The sequence below is a fragment of the Phalacrocorax aristotelis genome, chromosome 14 (genome assembly GCF_949628215.1).
Source record: "Phalacrocorax aristotelis chromosome 14, bGulAri2.1, whole genome shotgun sequence".
NCBI lineage: Eukaryota > Metazoa > Chordata > Aves > Suliformes > Phalacrocoracidae > Phalacrocorax > Phalacrocorax aristotelis.
The window spans coordinates 7244709-7272049 of NC_134289.1; the positions used below are offsets into that span (position 1 = coordinate 7244709).

At 44.5% G+C, this 27341-nt stretch overlaps 1 protein-coding gene across 1 annotated transcript; it reads right to left on the minus strand.

Moving 5' to 3' along the window:
- Positions 1 to 3928: 3928 nt before the first annotated feature.
- ZNF365 (zinc finger protein 365) lies at positions 3929 to 25830 on the minus strand. The gene is made up of 5 exons (XM_075109722.1): positions 25726 to 25830; positions 24689 to 25432; positions 13793 to 13973; positions 11741 to 11778; positions 3929 to 6426 (listed from the first exon to the last, which is right to left on the minus strand). Exons 2-5 carry the CDS (start codon positions 25417 to 25419, stop codon positions 6180 to 6182), a joined length of 1197 nt encoding a protein of 398 aa, XP_074965823.1. The 5' UTR covers positions 25420 to 25432; positions 25726 to 25830; the 3' UTR covers positions 3929 to 6179.
- Positions 25831 to 27341: the final 1511 nt, after the last annotated feature.

Here is a 27341-nt window from a genome sequence, read left to right on the forward strand (position 1 = left end):
TGTGATAAAGCATTTCAGGTTTTCTGGCTGTTTTTTCTTCCCTGTAAGAAAAAAATCAAAAAATATATCCTGAGCCTACTATTTTCTGCAAAGGGGAAAAATTTCCGAAAAATTGCTTCAGGAGAATATGTTGTGTGATGTTGAAAGTGATTTTCAGTGTAAGGTGTATATACTATTCACGGGCTAGCACGGTAATTTTCTTTTGAAAAGTTCGGGTTTGGCTTTATATCTAATTGTGATATATAATCTTAATGAAGAGTAAAATCAGAACAAACTCAACCTTCTTTCAGTTATTTTCTTGACCCTCTCCTAGTGCACACACCTGAGTTGAAGTTTGCAGGTATGTGTGTTGTTCAAATGACCAACATCCAGCCTTCCCTCTATTACAAAAAAACCCCAGCAGTGCTGACTGGTGGGAGATCAGGAATCCCTTTGGGAGGGGAGGTCTGTGATACCTGACCAAGCTGTACTTCAGTGAAGGGCAATTACCATATGCATAATATCTTGTGAAAATATAACCAAAGCGTAGGACACTCAGCCAGGGTTACCCTTATTCTCCAGCTGAGGGGTGATGGGCTGCAGATATCTTCTCAGAAAGATACACCTTCGACCTTTCCTTGTTGGTCCACCTGCCGTTTGCAAACAGGCATGAGAAGCATGAATGGCAACAGGCAGGCTTGCCACCCGGGCGGCATGAAGCCAGCAGAACAAGTGGGATGCCGTGCCAGGAGCAAAAGCCTGAGCAGCCGTCTGGTCCAGAGGGGCAGCTGCACTGGAGAACACCAGGGCATCAACTCTGCACACTTGTAAAAGACAGGGCCTTTTTTATCGCAGCACATCCAACCTGCATGCGAGGCTTTGAGTTCAGGTAGTTGAAGCTGATCGTGCTGTGCTGTAAGATCGGGATCTGTTATGCTGCGTACAGCTGTATATTTACACAACGCCTTTTGTCTGTATGGCCCAAATGCGCATTTAGTCTGAACACAAGACTGTTGCCTAGCCCTCTGCTAACCAGACTGGCTTAAAAGTACGTGTGGGGATAGTCATGGCTGGAGTAGATGGGTTGAGCTTTGCCGGGGTGTGGGCAAATGACAATATTGTGCGTGCGGTGTAACATGCAATGCATTGTCTCCTCTGCCCACCTGGTGAGGGGCAGTGAAGCAGCTGTGCTGCGCACAGGTGGATAATCTACTGTCTTACTGCAGCACTTGCCACCTGCCTCCCAAAGAAAGCATTTTGCAAGTATCTCTGATGTGATGCAGTGACGTATTAGCAGGCTGAGGACCGGGAAAGGTGCTTGCTGCATAAGAGAAGCTGTTGAAGTTACTAAGTTGGCAGAAAGGAGAGGGAGGGAGCTTGAGAAGCAGACAGGAAAAGCCGCAAAGTAATGTAAAGAAAGGCATTGCTGTGGGAATCGGCTGACAGTCAGCCTGGGGTAGAGTCCAGGCAGAGCTGCCGACGCCTGGCCAGCCACTGCCTGTCACCGAGCAGAGGCAGGAGAGATCAAGTACTGAAAGCATGCAGAAATCCCCCTGCTGATGATCCCCCCTTAGCACAGTTACACACTGTAAGCCAATGAACTATGGTTTGAACAAATGCTGTGAGTAGAGTTTGGGGAATTTCTTGGAAGCCCTGGTCCTAAAGTCTTTGAAATTAGTAATTAGGCTTCAAAACACGTGTCTAAAGCGGGTTTTAAGGAATGAATGTGTCAGGCCATATATATTCTGATGTGCTGTAGGCCAAAGCCTCTATGAAACAGCAGGCAGTAACACGTCCCTCATCCTTTCATTGCTGCCTTATGTGTAACTCCGGTTTCCCCTCACACCAGCACACAGCGAATTCCTCCGACCCATCACATTTATCTTTGAAAGTGACTTATCAGGGAAGCAGAGGATCTCTCCTCCTTTTTCTCTCTCTCTCAGCTCAGAAGAGCCTCTTCCTCTTTCAAAACATTATCATTGAGCAATCTGTTGTATCTACTTTTTCCACAATTTTATGAAAAGTTCGAACAAACTTTTTCCTGCCTGCAGTGTGTGATGCTAGGACAGAGACAGCGAGGGGGAAAAGGCTTGTCAAGCCAATGACTGCATTTAGCGTACGTTGCTTGTTTCTCCCACTCCTTGGAGAGACATACAAATGAAAATTCAAGAGACCAGAATAAAAAAAGCGTGGCCAGATAGAAGGTGGCATTAGCAACAAAATGGGAAAGGACATTTTGTTCGTGTCACAGCAGGATCTATTTTAAGAGCTTGTTGTATGTTTCATGTCATAAAATCACTTCTGGAATTATTTGTTCTAAAAAAAATAAAAAAATAATGCCCATGCCCATTGCAGAGAGCACTAAAATAGTCCACTCCAACCACTTCAGACAGGATGTATGGAAACAATCAGCATTAGTTTGAGGTAAGAACAAATAGAGGCAACTATCTGGTGACGCAGAATAAAGAGAGAGAAGAGCAGGATTTTGCTCAAGTAGATTGAAAGAGCCGGTGGCATTGGAAGGATTATTAGGGATGATAGAAGTGGTAATTTGTTTGACCTAGTAACTGTTCTAATTGGTGGCCGTCCCTTTGAATACGAATTTCACGTTGAATATTTCCAGCAACTCTCCTGGAAACAAAACAAATGTGCTCAGATCTCCTCTGGGTGGGGGGAGACTGCTTTTACTGCTGAGGCGGGGCGGGGGTCAGATGCCATCAAGTGCTTTAAAAACACTCTCTCTCTTCTACTGGCAGAAGCATCTCAAAATGATTGGGTTTTTTTCCTCTGTAAGGCTCTAATTAAAGGTCTAGGTTTTAATTAGTCTCTTGTTTTCCTGGCCGGTAAAGTTACATGTCAGTCAGAACATTTAGTTTTAAGCAGAAAACTCACCTGTAAGGGCCCAGCCAGTATACATAGTGCTCTGAGGTGTTTTTAGTTATAGATGAGGTGTGATTTTAAAAATGTATATAGGAATGAGGCATCCAGGTGCTACTGAATTTCACTTCGATGTAAGCATAAAACCTACCTAGATGTCTTCAAAGCATCTTGAAGGGCAAAATGTAACTGTGCTTCAAATTCATTTTCAAAGATGAGTGGTCAACTTTGTCAGAACACTTTCAGATTTTAGATTTTAAAATGATTTAAAATTGACATTTTCCGATTCCAGTGTTATCTCCTCCCAAAGTCCTTGCAAGCTAATACCAGTTATGTTCAGACTAGTGCATGTACGCATCCTTCTCAAGCCTTCCACCTCTGTTAATGGGACATGAAGTGTAGATGTGATACACACATCCAGCAGTCAACTTCTGCTGGTGACCAAACATTAACATTAAAAGTGAGCTAGGAAGTTGTGTAAACATGACTGGGAAGGAGCCTTTCTTCCTGATGAACATCATTCAGGCTCTCAGGCGTCAGAGGGACCTCATCTCCTTGTCCAGCCTTCTACAGCACCTTCCTCAGGGGTTATCATCTCGACGGGAACCTGGTTCGCCCCCATAGGAAATCTCCTCCTTCCAAGTACACCAGGCAGATATCTGATTAAATGATGACTCAGCAGCTGGCAATGTGTGAGGCAGACTTTATCACCCACATTCCCCAGGAGCCCCTCTGCCCTTAACTTCCTTCGCCTGACCCTTCCCTCTAGTTGCCCCACCTCCACTTTAGGCAGGTTGCCTGACCACGTGGTTACCGCAGGAATAATTTTCAAGCATCATTACAGCAGAAGAGGGGCAGGTGACATGAAGAGCGTGCTATGTGGGCAAGAAGCTGTTAGCTGTCTTTCAGGTTAATTTGTAATGCTTTGGAAAATGCTTTGCCCAACTTCACTGACGTGGTGTTTTATCTGAGGAATAAACACAAGTCCAAACAGGGCTTGTCGTCTTCTCTGCTGTTGGGTAGGCTTTTGTAGGAAACATTGTATTTGCACAGAATTAAATGACACAGTAACTGAGAAATATATCTTTATTATTAGAATGTTTATATTCTAAAAACTTTTACCTGGGGTTACGGTACAATCCAATTTCTTTCTAATGAACTAACCTGGCATTTGTTCAGCAAGTAACTGTAACCTAGGATTTGAAAAGTTTATGAACATGCAGCTTCTTTTACTCTCTTTTTCTCTTCCTCCCCCAAAAGGACAACTCACAGTCAAGATTTTGGTGCGATAAATAATAAAATAAACCTCTCATTTGTGAACTAGTAGTTGCACTTAACTTTGGTGACTAATAGAGTAGATAGGCATTTAAAAATAAAAATATTCTTTCAGTGTCAAGTGGATAAAGGAAAGGATTAATATATTTTACTTCATTATCTTTCTAAAGTTCACCTTTATTATCTTCAAAAAGGGTCATTTTTTCAGGTTTGTAAAAGGATGTGGGAAGCAATAGAAAAAACTAAAGGATGTTTCTATTTTGTGGCTTGCCTAAGAAAGTTGTTGTAACATACGATCTTACACAAACCCATGCAACACAATTAACAACTCCGATTCACCACACACAGTGCCTAGCGTGAGGCCAAGTGTGGCCTTGTGACGTGGTTAAATAAATACTAAAATGTCATTACAACCTAAATACCTGAATCGGTTTTATACTGTGACTTTCTACTGAAACAGTGTTGAGAAACTTTAAACATACATCTGATTGTTCCATATACACTATTTAAAATAAAAGTGAGGAGTAATACTCTCTTTCTTCACTCTGCTACTTTCTGGGAGCTCTGTACACTGACAGATGTATGACATCTGCAGTTACCTGATCCTAGCTGACTGATCAGTCATCTTCTGCTTTAAAAATATTGCAACTCAGGTGCTTATTGCAGCAGTAATCATAGTGATACACTGTCTGTTAATACTCAGTTCTGCTTACAGTCATAGTTATAAAAAATGAAAAACATTTTTCACAAATCTTTGTACACATACTGTAAAAATCACCTTCCACAAAAACAATTTACATCTGTTATGAGCATTTAAAAAATAAATTACAGACTTGTCTCACCTATCCTTTTTCTTGAGAAAACAAATCTCATCAGTAATATCGACAGGATGTTTATATCTGTAAACATGGCATGAGGATTCATGTTACCAAAAAACTGTACACACAAAAAATCATCTTGATACTCTGATAAATAAGGATCCTTTTAATTGGCACAAACCAATGTAAACACATGCATTCCCATCCTGCAGTCATCTCTAACCTCCTTCCTCTTGGCTTTTTAGCTGAAATTCAGGGATATCTCAGCCCTGTAAAGATTTTTCAGGGATAAAAATGTGAAGGGTTTCAGTTATGATCATAGCCATTTTAGGCTTCTCGCCTAAAACCAAGCACAGGCGTTGAACGTGGTGCCATGCAACGTAACATGTTGCTTTAGTCTTTCAGTTGCTGCGCCACAGCTGCGAGCAGCCTGCTGCTGGCACTTGGTACTGAAATTTCTCCTCTGGCTCCATGCGGGCCATGCTTGTCAGGCCTGCAGTACCAGCATCTAGTCTCCTCACTGGGTGAGACCAGAGGCTGGTACATATGGCAAAGCCATAAAGCTTCTGGATTTTGAAAGCTGTGTTTGAGACACCAGAGTAGCCCAAACTTGTACCAACAGACAACGTGGCTGCTGGCAGGATTGAGCACTTTAATGCATGTAATAAAATGTGGAAATGTGCCCAACTGGGCATATGGCAAAAAATCCAGGGTAGCAATCTACTGCTGTAAACAGCCTTCAAGCAACTCAAGACGACCTTTTGCATCTGAGTGTCTGTGCAGGTAACAGTTAATCACTGATCTTATACCTACCTAAGCTGAAAGATTGAGTATTTAGGTGCCGATTAAATGGATTCTTCTGAACTTCAGCAACAGCACAGATGGAAAATAAATTACCAGGCCACATGCTGCCACTAAAATAATGAAACATACAGCCACAGTACTGCCCAGCAAGATAAATGCAGTCATTTAAAATAAGCTCTAAAAATAAATAAATAAATAGAAAGAACTCCATGTAAACTGAATAAAATGTCACTTCTCTTTAGAGCCCAAATAGGGAATGGCATTACTAAATAATATAAATCTTCCATACTGTATATATTTCTATATATTATATCTGGTATGTTTTGGCATGGCCACATGGATAGGAAAAAGTAGGATGATTAACTTCATTCAGTATTTGTTCTGTCGAAGCCAAGCTCCTGTATTACTATATCTTGCTAACCATTCCTATAGCTGTTTGGCCTTTTTACCCATCTTGGATTTTGCGCTCACTTTCCTGGCAGAGCAGACTGGTTCCCCTTTTTTTTGTGCTCTCCATATTTCTCTTGAGCAATCAATGGGTTCATAGAAGCATTTCACTGGCTGCAAGCTTGTTTTTTCATCCTTTGCTTTTTTCAACAAGATTCTTCCTTTTTGAAAGGAATGAGGCTTTGCTTCAGGGATGTTATAGGAAGCATGTTGACTTCCTCGGCTCCTGAAATTAATAATAGTGATTATTTATAACTATTATTCAACCTTGCAAAGTGAAAGGTCCCCCAAATGTCCCAAACCCACATATTTTTAAAGACAGAAATAGCTTTGTTTTACAGAACCAGGCTGAAAGTTAAAAACAGAGTTGCAAGATTAATTTCTCTATAGTCAAAAGCATCCCTCATTATAAGAACCCCTACAGGTGTTACTGGTGGACTCTTCATGCAAGTTCATCTACATTTTTATTCAGAGAGCATTCTGCTGATTTTGGAGTGCTGAGATCATACTGGAGTCCATGCTCATATCTTGGTAGTCTACAGGGATTGTAAAGATCACAGACTCACAGAATGGCAGGGGTTGGAAGGGACCTCTGGAGATAATCTTGTCCAACCCCCTGTTTGAGCAGGCACACCCAGAGCAGGGGGCACAGGACCGTGTCCAGGTGGGGTTTGAATGTCTCCAGGGAAGGGACTCCACAGCCTCTCTGGGCAGCCTGTGCCCCTGCTCTGGCACCCGCACAGGGAAGGATTTTTTTCTCATATTGAGGTGGAACTTTCTGTGTTCCAGCTTGTGCCCATCACCCCTTGTCCTGTCATTGGGTACTATTGAAAAGAGTCTAGTCCCATCGTCCTGACACCCTCCCTTTAGATATTTATAGGCATTTATGAAATCCTCCCTCAGTCTTCTCTTCTCCAGGCTGAAGAAACCCAGGTGTCTCAGCCTTTGCTCATAAGGGAGATGCTCCAGCCCTCTGATCATCTTGGTAGCTCTCTGCTGGACTTGCTCAAGCAGTTCCACATCCTTCTTAAACCGGGGGGCCCAAAACTGGACACAGTACTCCAAATGTGGTCTCACTAGGGCAGAGCAGAGGGGGAGGATAACCTCTCTTGATCTGCTGGCCACCCTGCTTTTAATGCAGCCCAGGGTATTGTTGGCCTTCTTGGCCACAAGGGCACATTGTTGGCTCATGGTCAGCTGCTTGTCCACCAGCACTCCAGGTCCTTCCTGGCAGAGCCACTTTCCAGTAGTTCAGCTCCCAGCCTGTACCGGTGCGTGGGGTTGTTCCTCCCCAGGGGCAGGACCTTGCACTTGCTCTTGTTGAATTTCATCAGGTTCCCCTCGGCCCAGCTCTCCAGCCTGTCCAGGTCTCGTTGGATGGCAGCACAGCCTTCTGGTGTATCAGCCACCCCTCCCAGCGTGGTATCATCAGCGAACTTGCTGAGGTTACGCTCTGTCCCATCATCCAGGTCACTGATGAATCTGTTGAACAGGACTGGACCCAGCACAGACCCCTGGGGAACACCACTAGTGACAGGCCTCCATCCAGACTCTGCTCCGTTGATCACGACCCTCTGAGTTCTGTTGTTGAGGCAGTTCTCTGTCCACGTCACTGTCCTCTCATCCAACCCACACTTCCTTAGCTTGCCTGTGAGGATGCTATGGGAGACAGGTTCGAATGCTTTACTGAAGTCAAGATAGACAACATCCACTGCTTTCCCTTCATTGACCCAGCCAGTCACGCCATCATAGAAGGCTATCAGGTTGGTCAGGCATGATCTTCCCTTGGTGAATCCATGTTGACTGCTTCTGATAACCTTCTTGTCCTCTACATGCCTGGAGACGACCTCCAGGATGAACTGCTCCATCACCTTTCCGGGGATGGAGGTGAGGCTGACTGGCCTATAGTTCCCCAGGTCCTCCTTCTTACCCTTTTTGAAGATTGGAGTGACATTTGCTGTCCTCCAGTCCTCAGGCACCTCTCCTGTCCTCCATGACCTTTCAAAGATGATGGAGAGTGGCTGAGCAAAGATGCACATGTTCACAGCAACCTTCTGCACAGAATGAACATCCCACGGTCTTTGGAAGACCACACAGCATCAAAAACAGTAGAAAGTGTGTGCAGGAACCTCTTGGTGGGATCTCAGTGCTGTCCTGGACTGCGGCTGCTACTAATGGCCAATAGCTCAGGAAACTCCACGCTCTGCCTTTGTGTTGACAACCCATCTAGGGAAACTTCAGCTTTGCTTTTAGGTTTTGATTTGAAATGGGAGAAGAGGAAAGGGGAATACAGAAACTGGTGGGCAGGAGGGTATGAAAGCTTAAAGGTCAAGGCAAGCTGAATTCTTTGTTCTCTCTGCACTGGTTCAGGCCCAGCAGAATTTGCTGAAATCGGTGAGCTCAGATGGAGTGACAGCATGGTGCCTGGTGCTGCAAAGGCTGAAGCACGCCCTCTGATCTAAAATGTTACGTTAAAACTGCAGTTCCACAGTTTAGCTAAGTAAGATCATTACAGTTCCCTTTAACATAATCTTGAAATGTTTTACAGCAGATACATATAGTGTAATAGCAGCACTGTGAACGTAAAGCACCAGCTCATTTCTGCCCAGCTACTGTGACTGAAGTGAAGAACAGATGTGCCGATGTACAAGTCTATCTCTTAAGGGTTCCCGTAGGGCTCTTTTCCATAGCTCGTTATTTCTGGAAATCATGTGTCTGTAGTATTCCTTCTCCTGGGAGTTAAACAATATTGCACACTTGACAAAGCTACTTTTGGAAAAAGCTGTGGTTGTTCAAGTACGTACAGTGCAAGCCTTCCCCTGCTCTTGAAAAGACCAGAAAGGTGCCACAAAAGCCTCTGTACTTGGTGGTGGGAGGCAGTGAGGGCCAGTTAACAGCACAGGAACCAAGCCTTACCTGCAGAACAGCTTTAACTGGTTGGCAGCTTTGCCAACCAGACTTCACTATGGGAAAGTTTTGGGGGGAAAATGCCATGCAAGTCCAAGCTGGAGCTTGCAGATGCTGTGCCATGCAGGCCTGGTGCAGGCCTGGGCTCTGACCACTTGCTGGGGGGTAGAAACAACTTCTGTAAATGCACAAGTGTTGGCCACTCCAGTTTACAATCACTTCTTGGTCATTGTTGCTACAGCCCATTACTTAGTAGTTATTAAAAGATGTAGTGCTCTCTTTTTCTCAGATGTTGTTATGGTGAAAAAGTTACATCACTTATTCCCAAAGCACATGCAGGCATGATTGCAGGAGATTGCAGATAATATTAGTCATTCCTCTGCTGCACTGAATGATGCCATTAAAACCAGAAGAAGGACAATGTTAATATGATCAGAGGGGATTGCCTAGAAGAGTTAAACTGTATTTAAATTGAATGAGTTTATGGTAGAGAAGATGGATGTCTGTCCCTAATTCGCAGTCAGGGTAAGAAGGTATTGAAGACGGATGAAGATGCAGGTCATTGCACATGAAATGCAATGCTGCCAGCTCCAGATGTGGGAAATGTTTCTTCATGGAAAGCGGCAGCTCCTCGATGCAAGTGACTGAGAGAGTGGGAACTTCTACTCAAACATAGTCTTCATCTGTCACATTACGGAGAAAGACTGAAATGATGTGACTAAATGCACCCCACTGCCACAGGCACTTAAGAACAATCATGTTCTTCCTGCATTTCACAAACATCAGGTATTTTTCAAGACAGGTCTAGTGATTTTGAGAGACCTAATTTTAGCTTCTTCACAATGGGAGCTGGCATTTAAAGTTGATTTAGGCACAGATGTGTCGGCAAGTCTCAGTGCCTTTGAGAAATGGCTAGTGAGCATCAGCAAAGGTCTGCCATGCCGTCAGTGGGGCACTTCTTGAAAACAGCCAGAATAAGCTGGAGAAAAGGAACTGGGAAGCAAGGCAGAGGCCTTGGAGCAAGAGGGATTGCCAGTCCAGCCATCAGCGGCCCAAACCCCCTTGAGATTACACTGGATTTTCTGTATGGGTAGTAACACTTCCCAATTTTTTTAAACTGATACATATCACTAAAACCTTGTTTTATGTACTGAGTTTAGTTACAGCTGTTAACAAAGCTGGTGTGGTGAATGCAAATGCTGGATTAATCCACAGAACAGGCAGAGCAAAATAAAACTTTCCTACCCCTCTGAGCATCCTCTTCTCTATCCTCCCTGCTTCGCAGGACAAGTTGGGATATTTTTAATCTGGTAACTCCAAATAAAGGCTACTACTAAATTCTAGTTTTGACAGTGTCTTTTCAGTAGTTAAACAGAAACCCCTACACAATTTCATATATGCCACTGAACTCCCAGTATTTGTCAGCAATTAATGGGCTTTACCAAACTGTGTTGTATTTAGACCAAAGACTTGTCAGTGGAGGGACTCATCTCAATGAGGCATTGAATTCACTGGTTATATTTTAATTCTATTTTCCTTGATTCCAATCATATTAAGTCATCTAGAAGCCTGAGAAGTCTATATACAGTCAATTCAAAGTCTACTTTGGACAATCAAGTTTTTCCAGAATCTCAAATCAGTAGGAAAAAAAAAAGCTATGAAAATAAAAAGTAGAAAAAACAAAGCTAAAGCCCTGTGCTGTTAATTATTAATGCAAACACTGCCTACCAGCAAAAGGATACTTGCCCAGTTACCTGCTAGAACTAAGACATATGAAAACCAAAAACAACCCAAAGAGCAAAAAGCCCCGACTCATCGAACCCAATAGGCTATACATTGTATTCTTGGTTTATTTTCTAGCCCATCAATCTTTTTATGTCTCTCAGTCTCCCAGTAATTCTTGAACCCATTGGTCAAACACAAACAAAACTGGCAGGGACTCAGAAGTCCCAGACCTGTGGTGATGCAACAGGTTTCATGGCAGTAGGAAAAAGACCCAAACTTGTGTCCCCACTAAGAAAGGGTACCCTGAGGAAGGATGCACTGCCTGATCATCACTTGGCCAAGCAGCATGCGCAATGCTCCGAACCAGCCGCTGGGACTCATGACCAAGTCGCAAAGACGTGGGAAACACGCCGCAATTAGTTCTGCTGCTCCCAGGACAGCTGCTTGAGTAACCTGAGATGTTATTAATGCCTGTGCTTTGTCGGGGCACTTGTTTGCTTACATGTGATTTTCAAGTCGACAGTGTTACTGTCAGTTAGGAAACGACAACTGTCTCTCTCCTACCTACAGAATGTTAAAGATATTTTCAGCTGAAACGTGGCCTGTGGTTGCTGAAAAGACTGAACTACTGTAGCTTTGCAATAGTTTATTACAGTCAGCAGGAAGGAGTCATTCATTTAACAGAAAATTATTCTTTTTTTTTCTTTTCAGAATATCTGATTTTAACTTTGATTTAGCAGAAATCTGTTTTTCCTCTATTACATGATATAAATATAGATCATACTCCAGTATAGAACCTGATCCAAACCCAGCCTGATTCCGGCTTTTGGATAAGGTGAAATGCAAAAGCAGAAATGTAAGCATGTCAAGTAAGTATCTTTAAGAGAAAAATAAAAATATATACATACAGGCATCTGGGTTTCTTATTTAATGAAATGTCTGTAAACTGCAAAGAAAATAGAAACAGGTTATTAATATTACATTACCAAGCAATTAAAGTACAGGGATAAAATATATGCAGTCTTCAAAATCATATTTCCATACTCACCTCTGTTAAAACTGGAAGAATATTCATGAAAGAAATGTTTGAAAAAGGCCTTTTACAGATTATTACTCCTCCAACTTACTACATCTGTTTTTAAAATTCATAACATGAGTTATTAGTGGTTGGATTTTTTTCCCCAGTACTTTTTTCATAACTATAATCAAAATAAATTGCTAAACAAGTGTGGGCTGAACAGAGATCTTTCACATTAGATTAAACAGTATGGACACAATGAGAAGTAATTATCGTGTTCAAGATAATTAATAGGGGACAGTGAATAAGCTGTATTAAATTAACTTCCTCTCAGAGCCTTTAATTTTGCAGTGACATATTTCCTTTACACAAGCAGCTAGGAAACTCCAGCTATGAGCCCTTAGCTCTGCCTACAGCAGCACTGAACAGTGGAGGGCGAGAACACAAGCATTTCTTTCCCTTTCTACCCCAGATCCTGACACCAGCTAGGGACAACACAGCTTTGGTGCCAGCACAACTTTGTACGACTTCATTTTTTACAACAGTTCTGTTCACAGTGTGGAACCGCTTTGTCTAGTTCCTCTTTTAATGGGGGTCAGGAAAGGAGGTGTTTGATGCCAGTTCAGCCTAAATCAGTCTGGGTACTACATCGGTTCTTTCTACTGAGCTCCTATCAGTGCTACTAAACTGAGCCTTTGAATGTAATTTAATGAAGTCACTGAGCCAAGCAAGTCAGATCTGGCATCTGAAAATGATTATGTTCTTGTGAATGTTCCCTCTGTCCCTGGTATTGTCCACACTTTGCAGATGGATTTTTGCCCAGCCTAACTTTTGCTTGTCATCTGTCTTGGATGGAGTCTGGAGCCATCTCATGGTGTGTTTTCCTGTAATTACCTCCTGAAGGTCAGGCTGGTCAGTATTTGGATGGATGACCGTAGAGGAATGCTGAAGTCACTCAGAAAGCAGGGCAGCTGCCTCAAAAATTAGTGCCTTCCCCAAGGGACACTGCTGAGCCAGGCAGCCCGGTAAACACAACAAGAGGAGGGAAGATGATTTAATGTTGAGGCCCCTCTTTACAGTCCCTCTCAGTGTTCTCACGCTGTTTGAGATGTCCTGCACTAGATTTCAGCACATCTACATTTATTCAGGTCTTGCCTAAAGTTCTTTGTCTTCCAAGTGGCTATGGGAGCCTTTGCTTTCCACCACTGTTCAGTGCTGTGCATGACGAAATGCCTTTCTTCTCGCCTCCCAGGATAAGCAGTTACTTGGCATAGGCAGCACAGGGTATTAATTTAAACCAATATGTTCTTTGGAAGTCATATGGATAAAACTTGCCATATTATTGTAATGCATTGTAGGGAAAATACTGTGTTGAAGTATTAAAAATTAGGGTTTTTAAAGAAATAATGTATTTTAAAAAACAATGTTCAGTCAGCTTTGGTTTCTAATCTGTGGGGGACAGGCCTGTGGGAGTCCGTTCACCATTTCTAAGAGGCCTGTGATAGGTAACTACAGAAAGCAAGCCAATTTGCCAGCAGGCTGACATGTCCTCTGTAGGGATCCACATCTTTCCTGAAAATCTTCAGACATCTCCAAAAAAAACCAGCCAGGTCACTAAGTGACATAAAGGAAAGTGTTTGTTGCAAGGTAACAGCAGCAATAGCCAAAAGCTGGAAAAAAATTAATATCTGGCAAATATTTAATTATTCTTTGCTGTCTGTTTGCCACCTTTGGCTATTGCTGCTCTACACTCTCTGCTCCTCACACTCTTATGAAGTGGCAGTTTAAAATATAAATAAAACACGTCTAAAGAAACGTTTTACAAATCCAGATCTGTCTGGAGTAGCAATTAGCCTGACCCACTAAGCCCACCCATATTCAAACTCAAGTATTTTCCCTTTGGTGGTGGGCAACAGTGAAGGAAAGGACTTTGCTGGCTTACCACGTGCTCGCTGATGTCCGTATGGTTGCACACCATCTGCTGATTTTGGTAATATTCTAGCTGCCTTTCTGCCAGATCCACGCGCTGCAACAGGTTCTCAATGAAGTGCTGGAGCCTGGCTTTTCCCCGCACTTCTTTTTCTGCTGCTTCTTCCAGGAAGTGGTTGAAAGTAACAACTTCTCTGCAACACAGAAACATTGCAAAGAGGCCACGTTCAAATAATGGGAAGGGCCTTGATCTCGCTGCTGTCAAAGAATTACTAATGCTTCTCCTGTTTTTCGTGGCAATAGCCTATGGTGGGTAATTACTGTCCTTCACCTTTATTAAGAGATTTCAACTTTTTTGTGGACGCTTAGTGAAGATCTGGAACCCTAAATGCTGAATTTAAGTTTATGGGCAGTGGTTTTGGGGGTTTTTGTCACACTATTAGGTCTCTTGGAAATAGCCTTTAGTGGTCCACAGGGTAGAAATCATAGAATGTCCTGAGTTGGAAGGGACCCACAAGAATCATCAAATCAAATCGAATGTCATTAAGCACCACCTGTCAAGGTATCTGGAGACAGCTACAGCCTCCTTATCTTTTTTTTTTTTTTTACTTACCCTTGTGAATATCAGCCCTGAAACATGAAGACAAGTGGATGAACCCCCAAATTAATCTTCCCAGGTCATCATAATCTTACAGCAGTAGATTAATGTTGCTACTGGGGTGGTTCCTAACTTAAAAGAGCTACTGTGGCCATAAAACTTCGTTTTGGCTGCAATCCTGCAAGTATGTCAAAGTACAGCATTATGATCTGAAGCTAGTGGGAGCATGGAAGATTAACAGATAATCTACAGATTATAGACCAAGGAGTATGTGCGTGGGAAGACCAAGTTTTAGGTCAGGAGTTTAGAAACACTTCTTGTCTGGTAACATGACTGGAAGAAACAGATAGCACTGCTGACTGAGAAGTCCCAGCTCTGTACTGAGATGTAGTCCATTTTAAGTGCTCTGCGTACTATCAGTTTACCATCAGTAATCAGGCCACCACTTGGACCTCTGATATCAGGAGTTTCTGGGTGGGAGAAGTGTGGTTACAGAGTGAAGCACATATTACGAAAAATGGCAAATCTGAACATGTAGGACTTCCCCAGTTAATAAACACCTGGATAAGCAGTTCTTGCTCTGCCAATTAAACCATGTTCATTTTTGCTTTGTACAAAAGTGAAGGAGTAGGGGTTGGGGGAAGCAGTGCTTGCCAGATGAAAAAGGCATGATTGCTTGGTAGAAATGCATCACCTGAGGAAAAAGCGTTTTAAGCAGAAACAGGAAACAGTCTGTAGCAGTAAGAGCCTTTCAAAGCTTAGCTTGTTTATAACAAATCCGAAGTTTCTCAGCATTTCATTGTTTTATCTCAGTATAGCTGTAGCTGATTGGTTTAACTCACTATAGTTGTATTAACAGTGAGTTGTTTTGCAATAAGAAGAGTTAGGCACAAGTGGTCAACTATGGAAATTCACCACCTAGGATTCAGGCTGGGTCTGCCTGCTCTAAACCACAGCAGAGTGCAGCAAGAGGCTTTTTGCAAGGTTGATCTAATGGTAGGAATGAGGCAAAAACAAGCCCATATTGTTTGGGTGTAACACTTCAGTGAATATTAGTTTATATTAACTTACCCACAAAATCTGGTTTAAGGAACAGAGAGGTACCTTGTTTGTTAAGCTCAGCTAATCCAATCCATTTCAAGGCTCTGTACCATTTCTGTGCTTATTAGCTTGCCCAGAGCAGTCTGACAATGAAAAGCCTGAAGAATGCTTACTCATAAGGACAATCTGAGGGCTTTATTCTCACTTCACTTGCAGCATTGTAACTTCTTTGATTTCATGATGCTGCTCTGTATTTGTGTTAGCGTCCGAGCAACCCGAAGCCCTTGGCACTCTGGCGGGTTCCTCTTTTACAGGGGACAGGAAGTTCAAAAGGACAGAAACGCAGCAGGTCAGCTCCAAATCCCTCACCCTTTGGGCAAGGAAGGAGAAGTGCATGTGGCCTGCCAGGCCTGCAGGAAGGTTGGGGCAGAGCGGGGAGCCGCCAGCCTGGGACACCACGAGGATGCACCTTCCAGGGCCGCTGTCGGCTTGTGCATTTTGCTGCAGTGGGAGTCCACAAGCACGAGGACTTGGCATTTGTTTTTAAAAGGGTGATAGTTTCATGAATGCTAGCATTTGTAATTGTGTCAGCAAAGGTAATTCAAAAGCATTCATTAATCACCTGCTCCGTGGCATGAATAAATTACCGACAAATTTTCCTTTCCTATAGTCTCCTTAGTGAGGTGTTTATAGGGGGGGCAGAGGGAAGCAGTGTTTTTTCTGGAAGACTTTGATCACTATCAGGAGAAGAGACACATAGTATCAATTAATTCCGTAGTATTTTCCTTGCTTGCTAGGGTACTCAAGATAACTTGGCATCCTATGTGCCATTATTTGTAGGAACTGTTATTAGCAGCAGTAGTAGCACTTCCATAATTTTTCTCTGTTTAGCTGCCTCTATACAGGCTTTAATAACTTTCTAAAAATTTTTGTTTCAGCTGAAAAGGTACCAGCACTCCGTAAATTTCTTTTATACAAACAGGAGCCAGAATATACCCACCTACTAGGTCTTGATCACACGCCTTGCCATGATAAGCAGCAATTCTGTTAGTTCAGCTACTTTCTTTGTTTCCACTTCAATCTCATCTCTCAGAAGAACTACATCAAGCCCTGAGGAGTGACTTTAAATAAGTGTCTCTACTTGCTGCAACACCGCTTCCTCAGAGAACTCACTCTGTGCTGTGGCTATGCCATGGTTACCTGAAGGGAGTTCCCAGAAGAATTTTTACCTTCCTCCTACCATGAATAACAGGGAAATGGTTCAAAGAACTCACGTAGCTTCCTGCAGCCGCTCTTTATCTGTTTAATTGCCTTTCTTGGCTCTTGTAGTTTGCCCAGACTTTTTCTTAGCCATACTGATAACCCTCTCCCTTAAATTCTATTTCTAGATTGCTTTGACTATTTTTTTGCTTAATGCTCTTTTACTTTCACTTTATTTCTTCAGGCCTTTGTCAATTTTTGGGGTATTATGTGATATGATTTTTATCTTCTACTCTCTGCTCTTATGCTTGTGGAAAGATGGGTGTTCACAGAGGTCAGATGCTGCTCCTCAAGAAGTCTGGGGGAAGCTGAACCCATGAATATTTTGGGGCCCGACTGGTAGAGGCATAAACCAGAGCACAGCAGCACAGGCCTGCTGGGCTCTGTGGCTTGACAGAACAGCCTTGTCAGCAGCGCTCACCTGGAATAGGAATCATTTGTTAAAGCCTGGCTCAGACCTGAAGCATTGTCCTTTCTAATGAGAGGTCTCTGCTACCCTGCACAGACTATTCTACATCTGGAGCACTGCTGCTGTATTAAGAAAAGGTAACGTAGAGTTATTAACTCCTCTTGAACTCCTCTGCTCTGAGCATCATCTCTTTCCCACTCCGCTCTGCTCCTCTATTTGCTGTCAGCCTGCAGACCCTGCCCCTGCTCAGCTGCACCCTGGCACCTGCCATCGCACTGTAAGCTCTAGATGGTGCCACTGAATTTTCTGAGCAGAGTAGATGCAGTGCAGCTTAGAGCTCTGTAAGTTTCTGTAATGGACAGCAGAGTGATCTCATCTGTTTGCTCATAGTTTACTACAGGGATATCAAGGTATGTTAACCAGCAAAATGTTTTGTTAAAGGGCTGTGACTAGGAGCAGGGAGAAAGGAGTGTTCCTTGCTTTGTCTTGGGTGCTCTTGTCAGACAAAACCTTTCAGGAGGAGGGATCATTGCTGCTGCCCAGAGAGCAGAGGACAAACTGCCTGCAGCTTGTGGCAACAGGGTGAAGCATGCGAGAGGGAAAGACAAAGCAGACAAGGGGGATGCAACCCAGGAGGTGTCCAAGAGGAGCAGGAGGTGCCTGTACTGCCAGAGAAGAGCTCTTCCCAGCACCAGAGGAGTCCAGGACAAGTTTATTGCAGTGTAGCATGCAACTTGGAGGTGCTCAGCTGAAAGAACAAGTGCAGAGAGAAGGACTCACTGTAGGAAAGAAACACTTGCTGCCAAAGCTTTTATTTTAATCTGACTCCACCGGGGAAATAACCTGTTATAGTTAACCAGACTTAACTAGTTTGGCAGTTTGCATTGCAACTGCAACCTAGCTGCCCTCACAGAAAAACTGCTGATAGCACATCTTGAAACTTTTCCTGAAACAGCCTTTATGGAGGCTGTTGTCATGAAACAACATAGGCTGTGGTAAACCAAGTATAAATCATAGACTGACTAGGTGACATTTATTCTTCTGCCTTTACCACTAGACTATACAGTGCTCCTTGCAGGACTAGTGAGCTGCAGTTCTTGTTTACCGAAGCAGTTGCTGACAGGTAGACCCTACAGATACCCTTAGTATTTGTATGGCTTTCAGCAGTTAAACATGTGATGCACAGAGTACATGCAGAGGCTGGGACAGTTCCAGCTCCTAACAACTGACAATAAGTTGCAACCAAGCCCTCCTACAGATGCATAATACCGGTCCTGGCACTATTTACAGCAACTTCAACACCTGCAACTACTCTGTAGGTGGAGACAAGCATGAGGGCCTGTGCAGATTCTTCACTCAAGTATCAAGTCCCTTAGAGAATTGCATTTGGAGCAACTCTGCCTAAAATCAATAGAAAACAAAATGCTTATATTATTTTACCTGACGATGGGAAAATTCCTACTGCAGTAAGTAGTAGAGTGATTTATTTGTGGAAAGTTTACAAGCGTTTTTCTTGTGAAAATATTTAAAATATGTACTTTCATTAAGTATTAACACTACTGACTTCATCCATCATCCCATTGGTTTTATTGCCTGAAGGCTGCTCTCTGTTATTCATTAGGTTGTGGTTTCATGTTCCTACACCACTATCAGCACATTCGGTTTAAGAGGTTCACACCTCCTCCCCTCAGAAAGTTATTGTCCTAGGAGTTGCGCCCATTCAGTGGGCCGTGCTCTAGATCTGAGCCCTGAGCTTCCTGGGGTGACACTCTGAAGATTAAAATGCTTTACTTCACAGAGCCATTCTGTGGGATAGTCATGCTACACATGAACTAATGCAGTTGGAGGGGGAGTAATCGCTCATGTGGGAAGATGAAAGGAAATGGGGAAGAGGGAGTGGGACCACCTGAAACCGAGGGTGGAAGAACAATGTGTAGTCGTGGTCATACTCAGCAAAATCAAAACTGTTTTGTTGTACAACTGAAATGCATATTTTAAGGAAAGCTGTTTTAAAGCATAAATTGCAGTAATCTCTAAAAGCCAACTCTTAATCCTATTGTCGAGATGTTACTTGAAGAGATAGTTCCATTAACTGCAAAGTTAAGGCAAAGCCACTGGCAAGAATAACAATTCCCCACAACAGCTATTCTGAAATAACCCTTGCATTCCAGGCTATGCCAGAGCAGAGGCACGACAAGACAGTCTCAAAACAAATGCATTAGACCGGTTAAAGAAGTTACTGTCAAAGATATGACAGCATACTGCATTAATGCTCTTGTCCTATAATTTGGAGACAAAGTGAAATTGTTTAAATCACCATTGAAGGTAGCTTCCATTTGAGGACCGTAACTTCCAGTGCTTACCCTGTTCAGTCTTACTGAAAATCAAACTCTACCAGTTTCATTTTCTTACATAACTTCCAGAAACAAGCCTCTCTGTGTCCTCCAGAAGTTAAGTTCATATCTGGTTTTCCTTTCAGTGGTTTTCTTGATACCTTATTCAACAGTCTTACTCCCTTTGGGCAGGCTTCTGTGTTATCTTTAAGATCACAGTACTCTGAGTTGCATTCTCCTTCATCAACATTGAATAATCCCTTTCAGGGCACATTTTCTAATTAAATCATTCCTTTGCTCAGCAGTTCTGCTGAAAGCTTGACCCTGTAGCCATCATTTGTCAAAACTGTCCAGGGCCCAGCTGAGGTAGGTTGGTGAACTGGGACCTCTATGTAGTAGCTGTGCCTGCTTCTCTAGAGCATCCAGTTTTCTTCCCTCCACACCCCTGTCATCCCACCCCGTAATAAAAAAAAAAGCTTTGGCCTTTTGACTTCCTAAATATGAGAAAAAGTGACACAAGAGTGACTACTCTAAGTATTATTCTAAGCACAGAGAAGTCTACTCCAACTGTGTATTAGTATAGTTAGTGTGGTATCTCCACCTGTCCTACCTCACATAGCGTGTACCTGTGTTCATATTAGCACAGCCATTTTTGTAAGGGAACAGAAATAAAACTTTCCTAAAAAGATATCTTCACTTTATCACTGCCTTTGTTGGACTGCTATAGGCTTTATTTAAAACAAGCAAAAAATAATCAACCAGCAAGTCTAAAGAAATAATCACACTGACCCTACAATCTCTTCAAACGGGCAGCCCTGTGCCTGCTGGTGGCCTAAACCAACACTCCTCCCTCTCATGGTAATGAGGGGTCAGCAGTAAAACCTCATAGTGCTGTCATTTGAAATAGTGCTTTGATTAGCAATAACAATGTAACTCTGAGAAGAATTTACTCCCTATAGAGTTAGGAAGTTTACGGACTTGCTGCTTGCTTTGGAGAACACAGACAAACCAGCTCCTGATAATGTGGCCACTTGGTAGATCACAGTTTTTATGTGTCTACCTCACATGCTTGGTCTAGGCAAAGGCTCAGGACGTACAGGCTTTTACAGGTAGAATAGAGAGGTAGAAATGAAATTCCATCAAGTCAAAGTGACCTCAGGTCTACTGCCTCTGCTGAGGACTGCCAGAGTCACAGCAGTGCAATGTCTGCCTTTGCTAGGCTGGGCACTAAGGAAAGATGCGAGGCCTGAAAAAGCTCCTTCTCCTTACTCAGGAAATCCAGACGTTTAAACAAAGAATTTAGATCTCTCCTCCCTAAGCCTTCCTGGGGCTTCCTAACGCTCATTTTTCCTTTCCCTTAGCTTTCCTGTTTGACTTCACAGTCAGATCCAAAGTCAGAGCCACTACCCAAAGTGCAACTGTACTGTTATTTTCTGTTGTCATCTTGTATACCATTCTAAAAACGAAGTTTCTAAACCCCCAACTTCCTTTTTTCCCCATAGCCAATTTATAGCTGGTTAAATATATAAATATATATTTATAGTGATGGTTAAAACCACAAATACATCCTTTTCTACCTTCCATATCTGGTTAATTCTTCATTCTTACACGTAGAAGCAGGCTAGATAGGTCCCTGGCTTCTCTAGGCACATTTTATAAAGATGAAAATAAACTGGATTGTTAAATTCAGTATTATGGAGTAATTTGATCACTGATAGTGACTGTCCATTCTTGTAGGATACTGACAGAGCAGGTGGACACGGAGGAATACTCAAATATGGGCCCAGTATAAACATCTGTAACTTCTTTATCAGAACGTATTTTTTAAGAGTTACTTGAAGGGATCCCCATAAGTCTTCAGCTTCTTCTCTAGAAGAGCCTCCAAAGAGTTTTTGTGACCTTATCTAAGATTTGGACTGGAATTTCCATCCCCCTCCCCCCTTCTGAATAGTTTATGGGGTTGCTCCCCACCCCAATCTGGAATGGCCATACCTCAGTCTCTTTGAGATCTAGAGGTACATATTGATTATAGATCCTTTCTTGCCTTCACACTCACCATGTTCCATCATCTCTGGTGGTAGGGACAACCATTCAGAGACCAAGGGAAGACTGGTTTCCTTTACTTCCTTAGAAATAAGACAAGGAGCTATTTCAAGGAAGAAGGGTTTTTTTTCCTCCTACAAAGAGGAAAGAGGAAGAAATTTTTAGCTACACTGGCTTAGTATCAATGCTAGTTTTGGGAAAAGTTATCCATATTTACAAGATTGCTTATGGGAAAAAAAAGTCCAAAGAAACTCGTGAAATCATTTATTTCTGACGGTCAGCAAGTATCAAAGCAGTCCCTACGGGCTGCCTTTGGCTTTCCACAATCTGCAGTGAGAACTCCTGCCTCTGCAATATCCATTAAGCAGTTTTGTTTGGCTTCCTAATCATCTGGACTTCTTCCAAAAAAAAAAAAAAAATCTCAAAGCCAGACTGGAGATCCTCCTTTTTTGAAGGAGAAAGTCTTTTCAGCCCACCAAATAAGTAAGTTTATGAACACAAAAGAAATTAATGTGTCTTGGAGTAATTTGGAGTCTCCAAATTTACCAGCAGTCCATAAGAAAACCAGACAAGTGACACTGTTATTACCAGAGTCATGAACATCCTTCCTTCTCCCCTCTACCAGAGCATACCATCCTGTGCCTCCCAGCTCCTCGTTCAAAACTAAATGTCCCAGACATTTTTAGAGGTTCACATCTGAAAAGCTGCCCCTATAAGTACTAGTCCTGCTTTGCAAAGCATTATTTATATCTACCTGCTGTCTCAGTTTGCTAATTATACAGTGACGTTTTAACTGGGAAGTCATACAGTGCATTTTTCTATGGCACTATCCCTTGTTATCCTCCAGATGGAAAATGCAGGAACCAACTAAGTAAGAATAAAAGCCCCATATTTTCAGTTTTTCCTAGGTGAACTCTACCTGTTCTTACACCCTGCCCATGCTCCCAACCTCCTCAAAGTACCTTCATAGTGACTTCTAAGAGGCAAAGCTACGTGCATGAACATACTGCTACTCCCCTCGGTACTCTGGGCTGATATTCTTTCATCGTACCCACTAAAACATTAGGCCCGCTTACCTTTAGAAATTAACACACCACTGTGTAATAACTACTCACTCATTCGTATTAATGCTTTTGCTTCTAAGTTTTTTATCTTCTTTATTTAAAGCTGAAGCAAGCTAGTGGCAATCCTAGAAGAGCAATACCCTGGGTGCTCTTGTGCAACTGCCTCTTTTGGTTAGTGTTTCTTACTAGTCAAATGACCTTCAGTCTCCCTGTAACACCAGCTTAGGAAGTACCTCCTCATCTGCTTATGCATTCACCCTCCTCCTTTAGAGGTGGCTAGAATTCTAACAGCAATCATCTGAGCTCCTGCTCCTTTCCCACGCCTGGCAATGCCCAAGTGTGAAGGACAGTGTTTCCCCACTTCTGTATTTCTGTGTTCAGTCTTTTCTGGGCTCAGAAGCACAGCCTACCACTGCTGCTAGCAAGCAGACTGCCAAGGGGGAAAGTGGCCTCTTCCATGTGCCTTTTCCTAATATAGTTAAAAATCACAACTTTTTTTGCTTTTTTTTGCTGCCTTGTTCTTTTCACAGATCGGTGTCCTTTGCCATCCTCCCCATATAATACCCGTTCTTTCTACCCAGACAACTCTATTCCCCCCTTCTTTTTCTACTAGCTCTTTTCTTCTTCTGCAGCACTGCAGAACTCCGGTTTTGCTCCACTGAATAATTTCTGCTTTCTCCTGACAGTCATGTTTTTCCTGTGGACCTCAACTCTTCAATTTCAAAAATCACATTCTGCATTTAGTTTGGGGTAAGATTCACACCACTTAACTTGAGATATCTCAAGTTCAGCATCTAGCTTAAGACTGCTGCTTACCTGAGGTCTCCCTCTAGTCTGTAGTGGGAGGAAGGACCTCCACAGAGCAATCCCTCCCCCTCTAAGATACTCTTCTAGAACAAGTAGGATGAATCACACTGTGACAGAACCCATAAGGGGAGCTTGGCTGGATGGGAATACCAAAACTGCAAGTTATCTTCCAGCATACTTTCAAACCTGTCTCAGTTCCACTACTATCTTTAGCTTCATCTTGAGTCCTTCATTCTTCTCTTCCATGAGGACCACATGATATTTCAAAAACCAGAGGTTTTGTTGAGTATCCCTTCAAGGAAGACACACACCAGAGGCTCAAATCGCACCGCCTTTGCTGTCCCCTTCTGGGAAATCTCTAGCACTGCCTTGAGATAGGTGATTCCTGCTGATAGATGAGACATCATCGTCTCTGCTTTCTAGTCCTTAGGCTACAGGAAGGAATGATGAAAGCCCCCTCAACTTCCTACACTGAACTCCTACACCACCTTCCTTATTTCTTCTAAGATCAGCGTCATGGCAACTAGCACTTCTCATCCTCCTTTTGTAAGCAGTTGAATTGGTTTAGAGGCATTCCATTACCAAGGCTCTTTATTTGTGTTCCTCTAAAATAAGTTGTGTTGTTTCGAAAAGCCTGAAAGGTTTCCACAAGTGCTGAATAGACTAAGTAGTTCATGTATAAATAAGTTATCAGCTATCACTACATTTTTAATGGATGCACAAACATATTTTTAGATGGCCTAGGTTAGTCAGAACAACTGTGGCGTCTGCTTCCCATTCCCATATAAGCAATTCCAGTTTCACAGCTCTGTGTCTATCTAGAACACCTCCTCAGACGTGGCCTTTTCAGCTTCATCTCCAGTACAGCTTTGCTGCTGCATGGGACACCATCCCACTCCAGAGGCAGCCTGCTGACCACGGCAGGATGTCTTCAGGAAAAAGGTGGTATTCGGTATTCTTACATACTTCCTCCAGCACTTATCTACCCATCTCTTATTAAACAGATAACAGATTAGAGGCGTCAGTGTAAATCAGATTACATGCTGATGATAGCTTCTACTTGTCCCTACGCCCATGAAACCAAGGGCACAACACAGGCATTAGAGTGTAAAAGTTAGTCACTGGGGAGTCAAGCATGAAAGCCACCTGCCCAGGGAGCATCCCCTGCGAGGCAGGGGACATGCTCATATCGGCTACAACTCTAGAAAGAAACGGATCAGAAGCTGGTGAGCACCAGCCCCATTCATAACCAGCAAGCAGCCGAACCACCCCCTCTCTTCTCCCCCCAAGGCTTTCACTCGCACAGGCGCTGGCCAGCCCGCGCAAAGCCATCAGCTCTCGCCTCCCCACTTACTCCTCTTTCCGGTGAAGCTCCTCCTCGGACTCGGTGAGGCGCTGCTTCAAGGCTGCGATCATCTCCACGGCCACGTCCACCTGCCTGCTCAGGGCCCGCTCCCGCCGCTGCACCTCCTGCTTCTTCTGGGACAGCTGCACAAAAGCTGCCCGCACCTCCAGCAGCTCCGCCGTCTTCTGGGCCAGCTCTTTGGTAAGCTTGTCAATTCGCTTCTCAATTGTTTTGTCCACGGCCTCTACCATCCTGTTAAACTTTTCTCTAACGTGCGCCTCGAAGGAGGCTTTGGAGTCAGTGGCCGGGAGGCTGGGTTTGGAAATCTGCTCGCCGGGAGAGTCGGCCGACACATAGTTTGCAACGTAGGAGACGGGCCGCTCGGCTTCCACCTCCAGAGGCTGCCCGCGCTTGGTGCTCTGGCAGGAGGCATCGCAAAAATTCAGGTAGGACCCTTTTTGCTGTATGGGGCCGCTGGGGCTCCCCAGGCTGCCCTGGGTGGCGGACTCCGGCGGGGAGATCAGCTCCGCGTCTTTCAGGGGTGAAAACAGGCTGCCCTTGGTCAGGAGGCTCCTCTCCTCGTAGCTGTGGCTGTACTCCAGGTGCGCCCGCAGGGAGGAGAGGCTCCGGAACCTGCTGTGGTCGCCGCATCGCGGGCAGCGGAAGGGGAGACAGACGCCGACGCTGCCGAGCGGCTCCTGCCAGGGCTGCCTGCCTTCATCCCGGGCCCGCTGTTGCATTCCTCGCCGGGCCCTGGATGGGAGACGAGAGCCCGCGTTCACGCCCACCCGAGGCCGGGGCTGGGGCTAGGGCCGGCCCGCCCGCCCGCCGGCCGGGAAACTTGGGGAAACTTTCCCGGTGATTTTTCAGGGGTATCGCGCCATCTCCGCCCGGCGCCGGGGGAGGCGGCCAGCCGCAGGGCCCCGGCGGCGCGACGCGGCTCCGCCGCCGGCCGGGCGGGCCTTGCCGGGTGGGAGCGGGGCCGGGCCCTGGCGCGGGCCCCAGCCGGCAGCGAGGTCGGCGCCGCCGCCCCCGCACTCACTCACCCGACTTGTTGCTGGTGGCGGTGCCGGTGGCGGCGGCGACGGGGGAGCCGTTTTCAGCAGAGCCGTAAATCAGGCCGCCGCCGCCGCCACACGCTCTCGCCGCCCGGCCGCCGCCGCGGGGCTGGGCGGGGCCGGGAGGGGCGGGGCCCGGCCGGGCTGACAGGGTGTCCCCGGCCCGGGCCGCTGGGGCCGGTGTGGGCGGCAGGAGCCGACCAGGAGGTGCAAGTTCAGGCCCGGGTGAGGCCAAACGGGAGCCGCCCCCCGCCCCCGCTCGCCTCGGGCACCTGGTGGTTGGGGTTTGCGGGGTTCTGCGGGCTCCTCTTAGCGGCGGCGATGAAAAAGCAGCCAGCGTCGGGGGTGTTGGGGAGGTGCTGGAGGATAAGGCAGTTAAGGCTGTTTAACAGCGGAACGACACTGGCCTGTGCAAATGGGCATAACCTGGCCTGGGCTTTCCGGGAATATAATTGTGTGTGGTTTCTTAAAGCCATGCTTAGTAGCCGGAAATATTTTTTTTCCCTAAATATGACTCTAGTTTCACCTCAGGATTTAGGGAGGGGGAGGCAGGTAGTAATGGGATTTCTATTTTGAGTACAAGGAGTGAATGTCACTGGTGTTAGAGCACGCTGCCAGTGGGTCCCCTCAACAGGGGAATATGCTTCTAAGCCTTTTTTTTTTTTTTTAATACCACATAGGTGTATCTATTTTTACAAATCTTTGGAAACATGAGCAAGGCTCACTGTACACTGGCAGCCTTTTCAAGGTAATAGTGAAATATTGCTCTTCTAAAACCTAGTGCTTGGGGCCATAGTGGTAATACGCTGCAGATTTGTTTTTTATTACTGTGGGAGAAAGCACTGCGGTAAAGTTTAATTCTGTGCTAATATATCTGTTCCTTGAGTGCAATATAAAGGCAGAGTCCTAAACACTGAGAAAATTCACACGCATTGATGTGAATAAGATGCTCCCAGTAAACGATTCACCAGATGGCACATCAGGAGGAGTTACTCAAATTGCATTGCAGGGCTTCAGCTAATCTCTAAACGGTGTGGGCTACCATCCAGGCTGCAACATTTTGCATGAGTTAGTTGGTCTGTATTACCTTGTCTAAATGTGGTGATTTTTCTCTTCTTTTGTCATCAAGCAGTACCAAAAACCAGGTGAGAAGTCATGAAGGAGTAGTTGAATAGTTTTGAACCGTGCTTGCCTCCAAATCTGGGGCTCCTGACTCTTTCTTTGAAGGAGGCCAGCGCTGGCAGGACCAGAGGTATAGGCCTGACCCTATTTTGGTCCCCATTTTCTTTGCTGTTGTCCTCTGTTGCCCGCTACCTCTTTCTATTGTGCCCATTCCCTTCCTACCTTCTCTTTCACATCAGGGGAAGGTACTTGGTGCTGATGCTCAAAGATGCAGACAAATGCTACACAAGCGAGGTAGACTTCACCTGGTGGGATGCTACCTGAGGCTCCATTCGCATTTAGAACAGCTGACACCCACGGCCCCCTCCTGCTGACAGTAAAGAGAGCCCTCGTGGTCTTGGGAACAGAAAATGTTGATGGCTTTGAAGGAGCCCATTGATCTGCAGCCTAAGCTGTGTGGTTTTGGTCAGTTAGATCTGAAA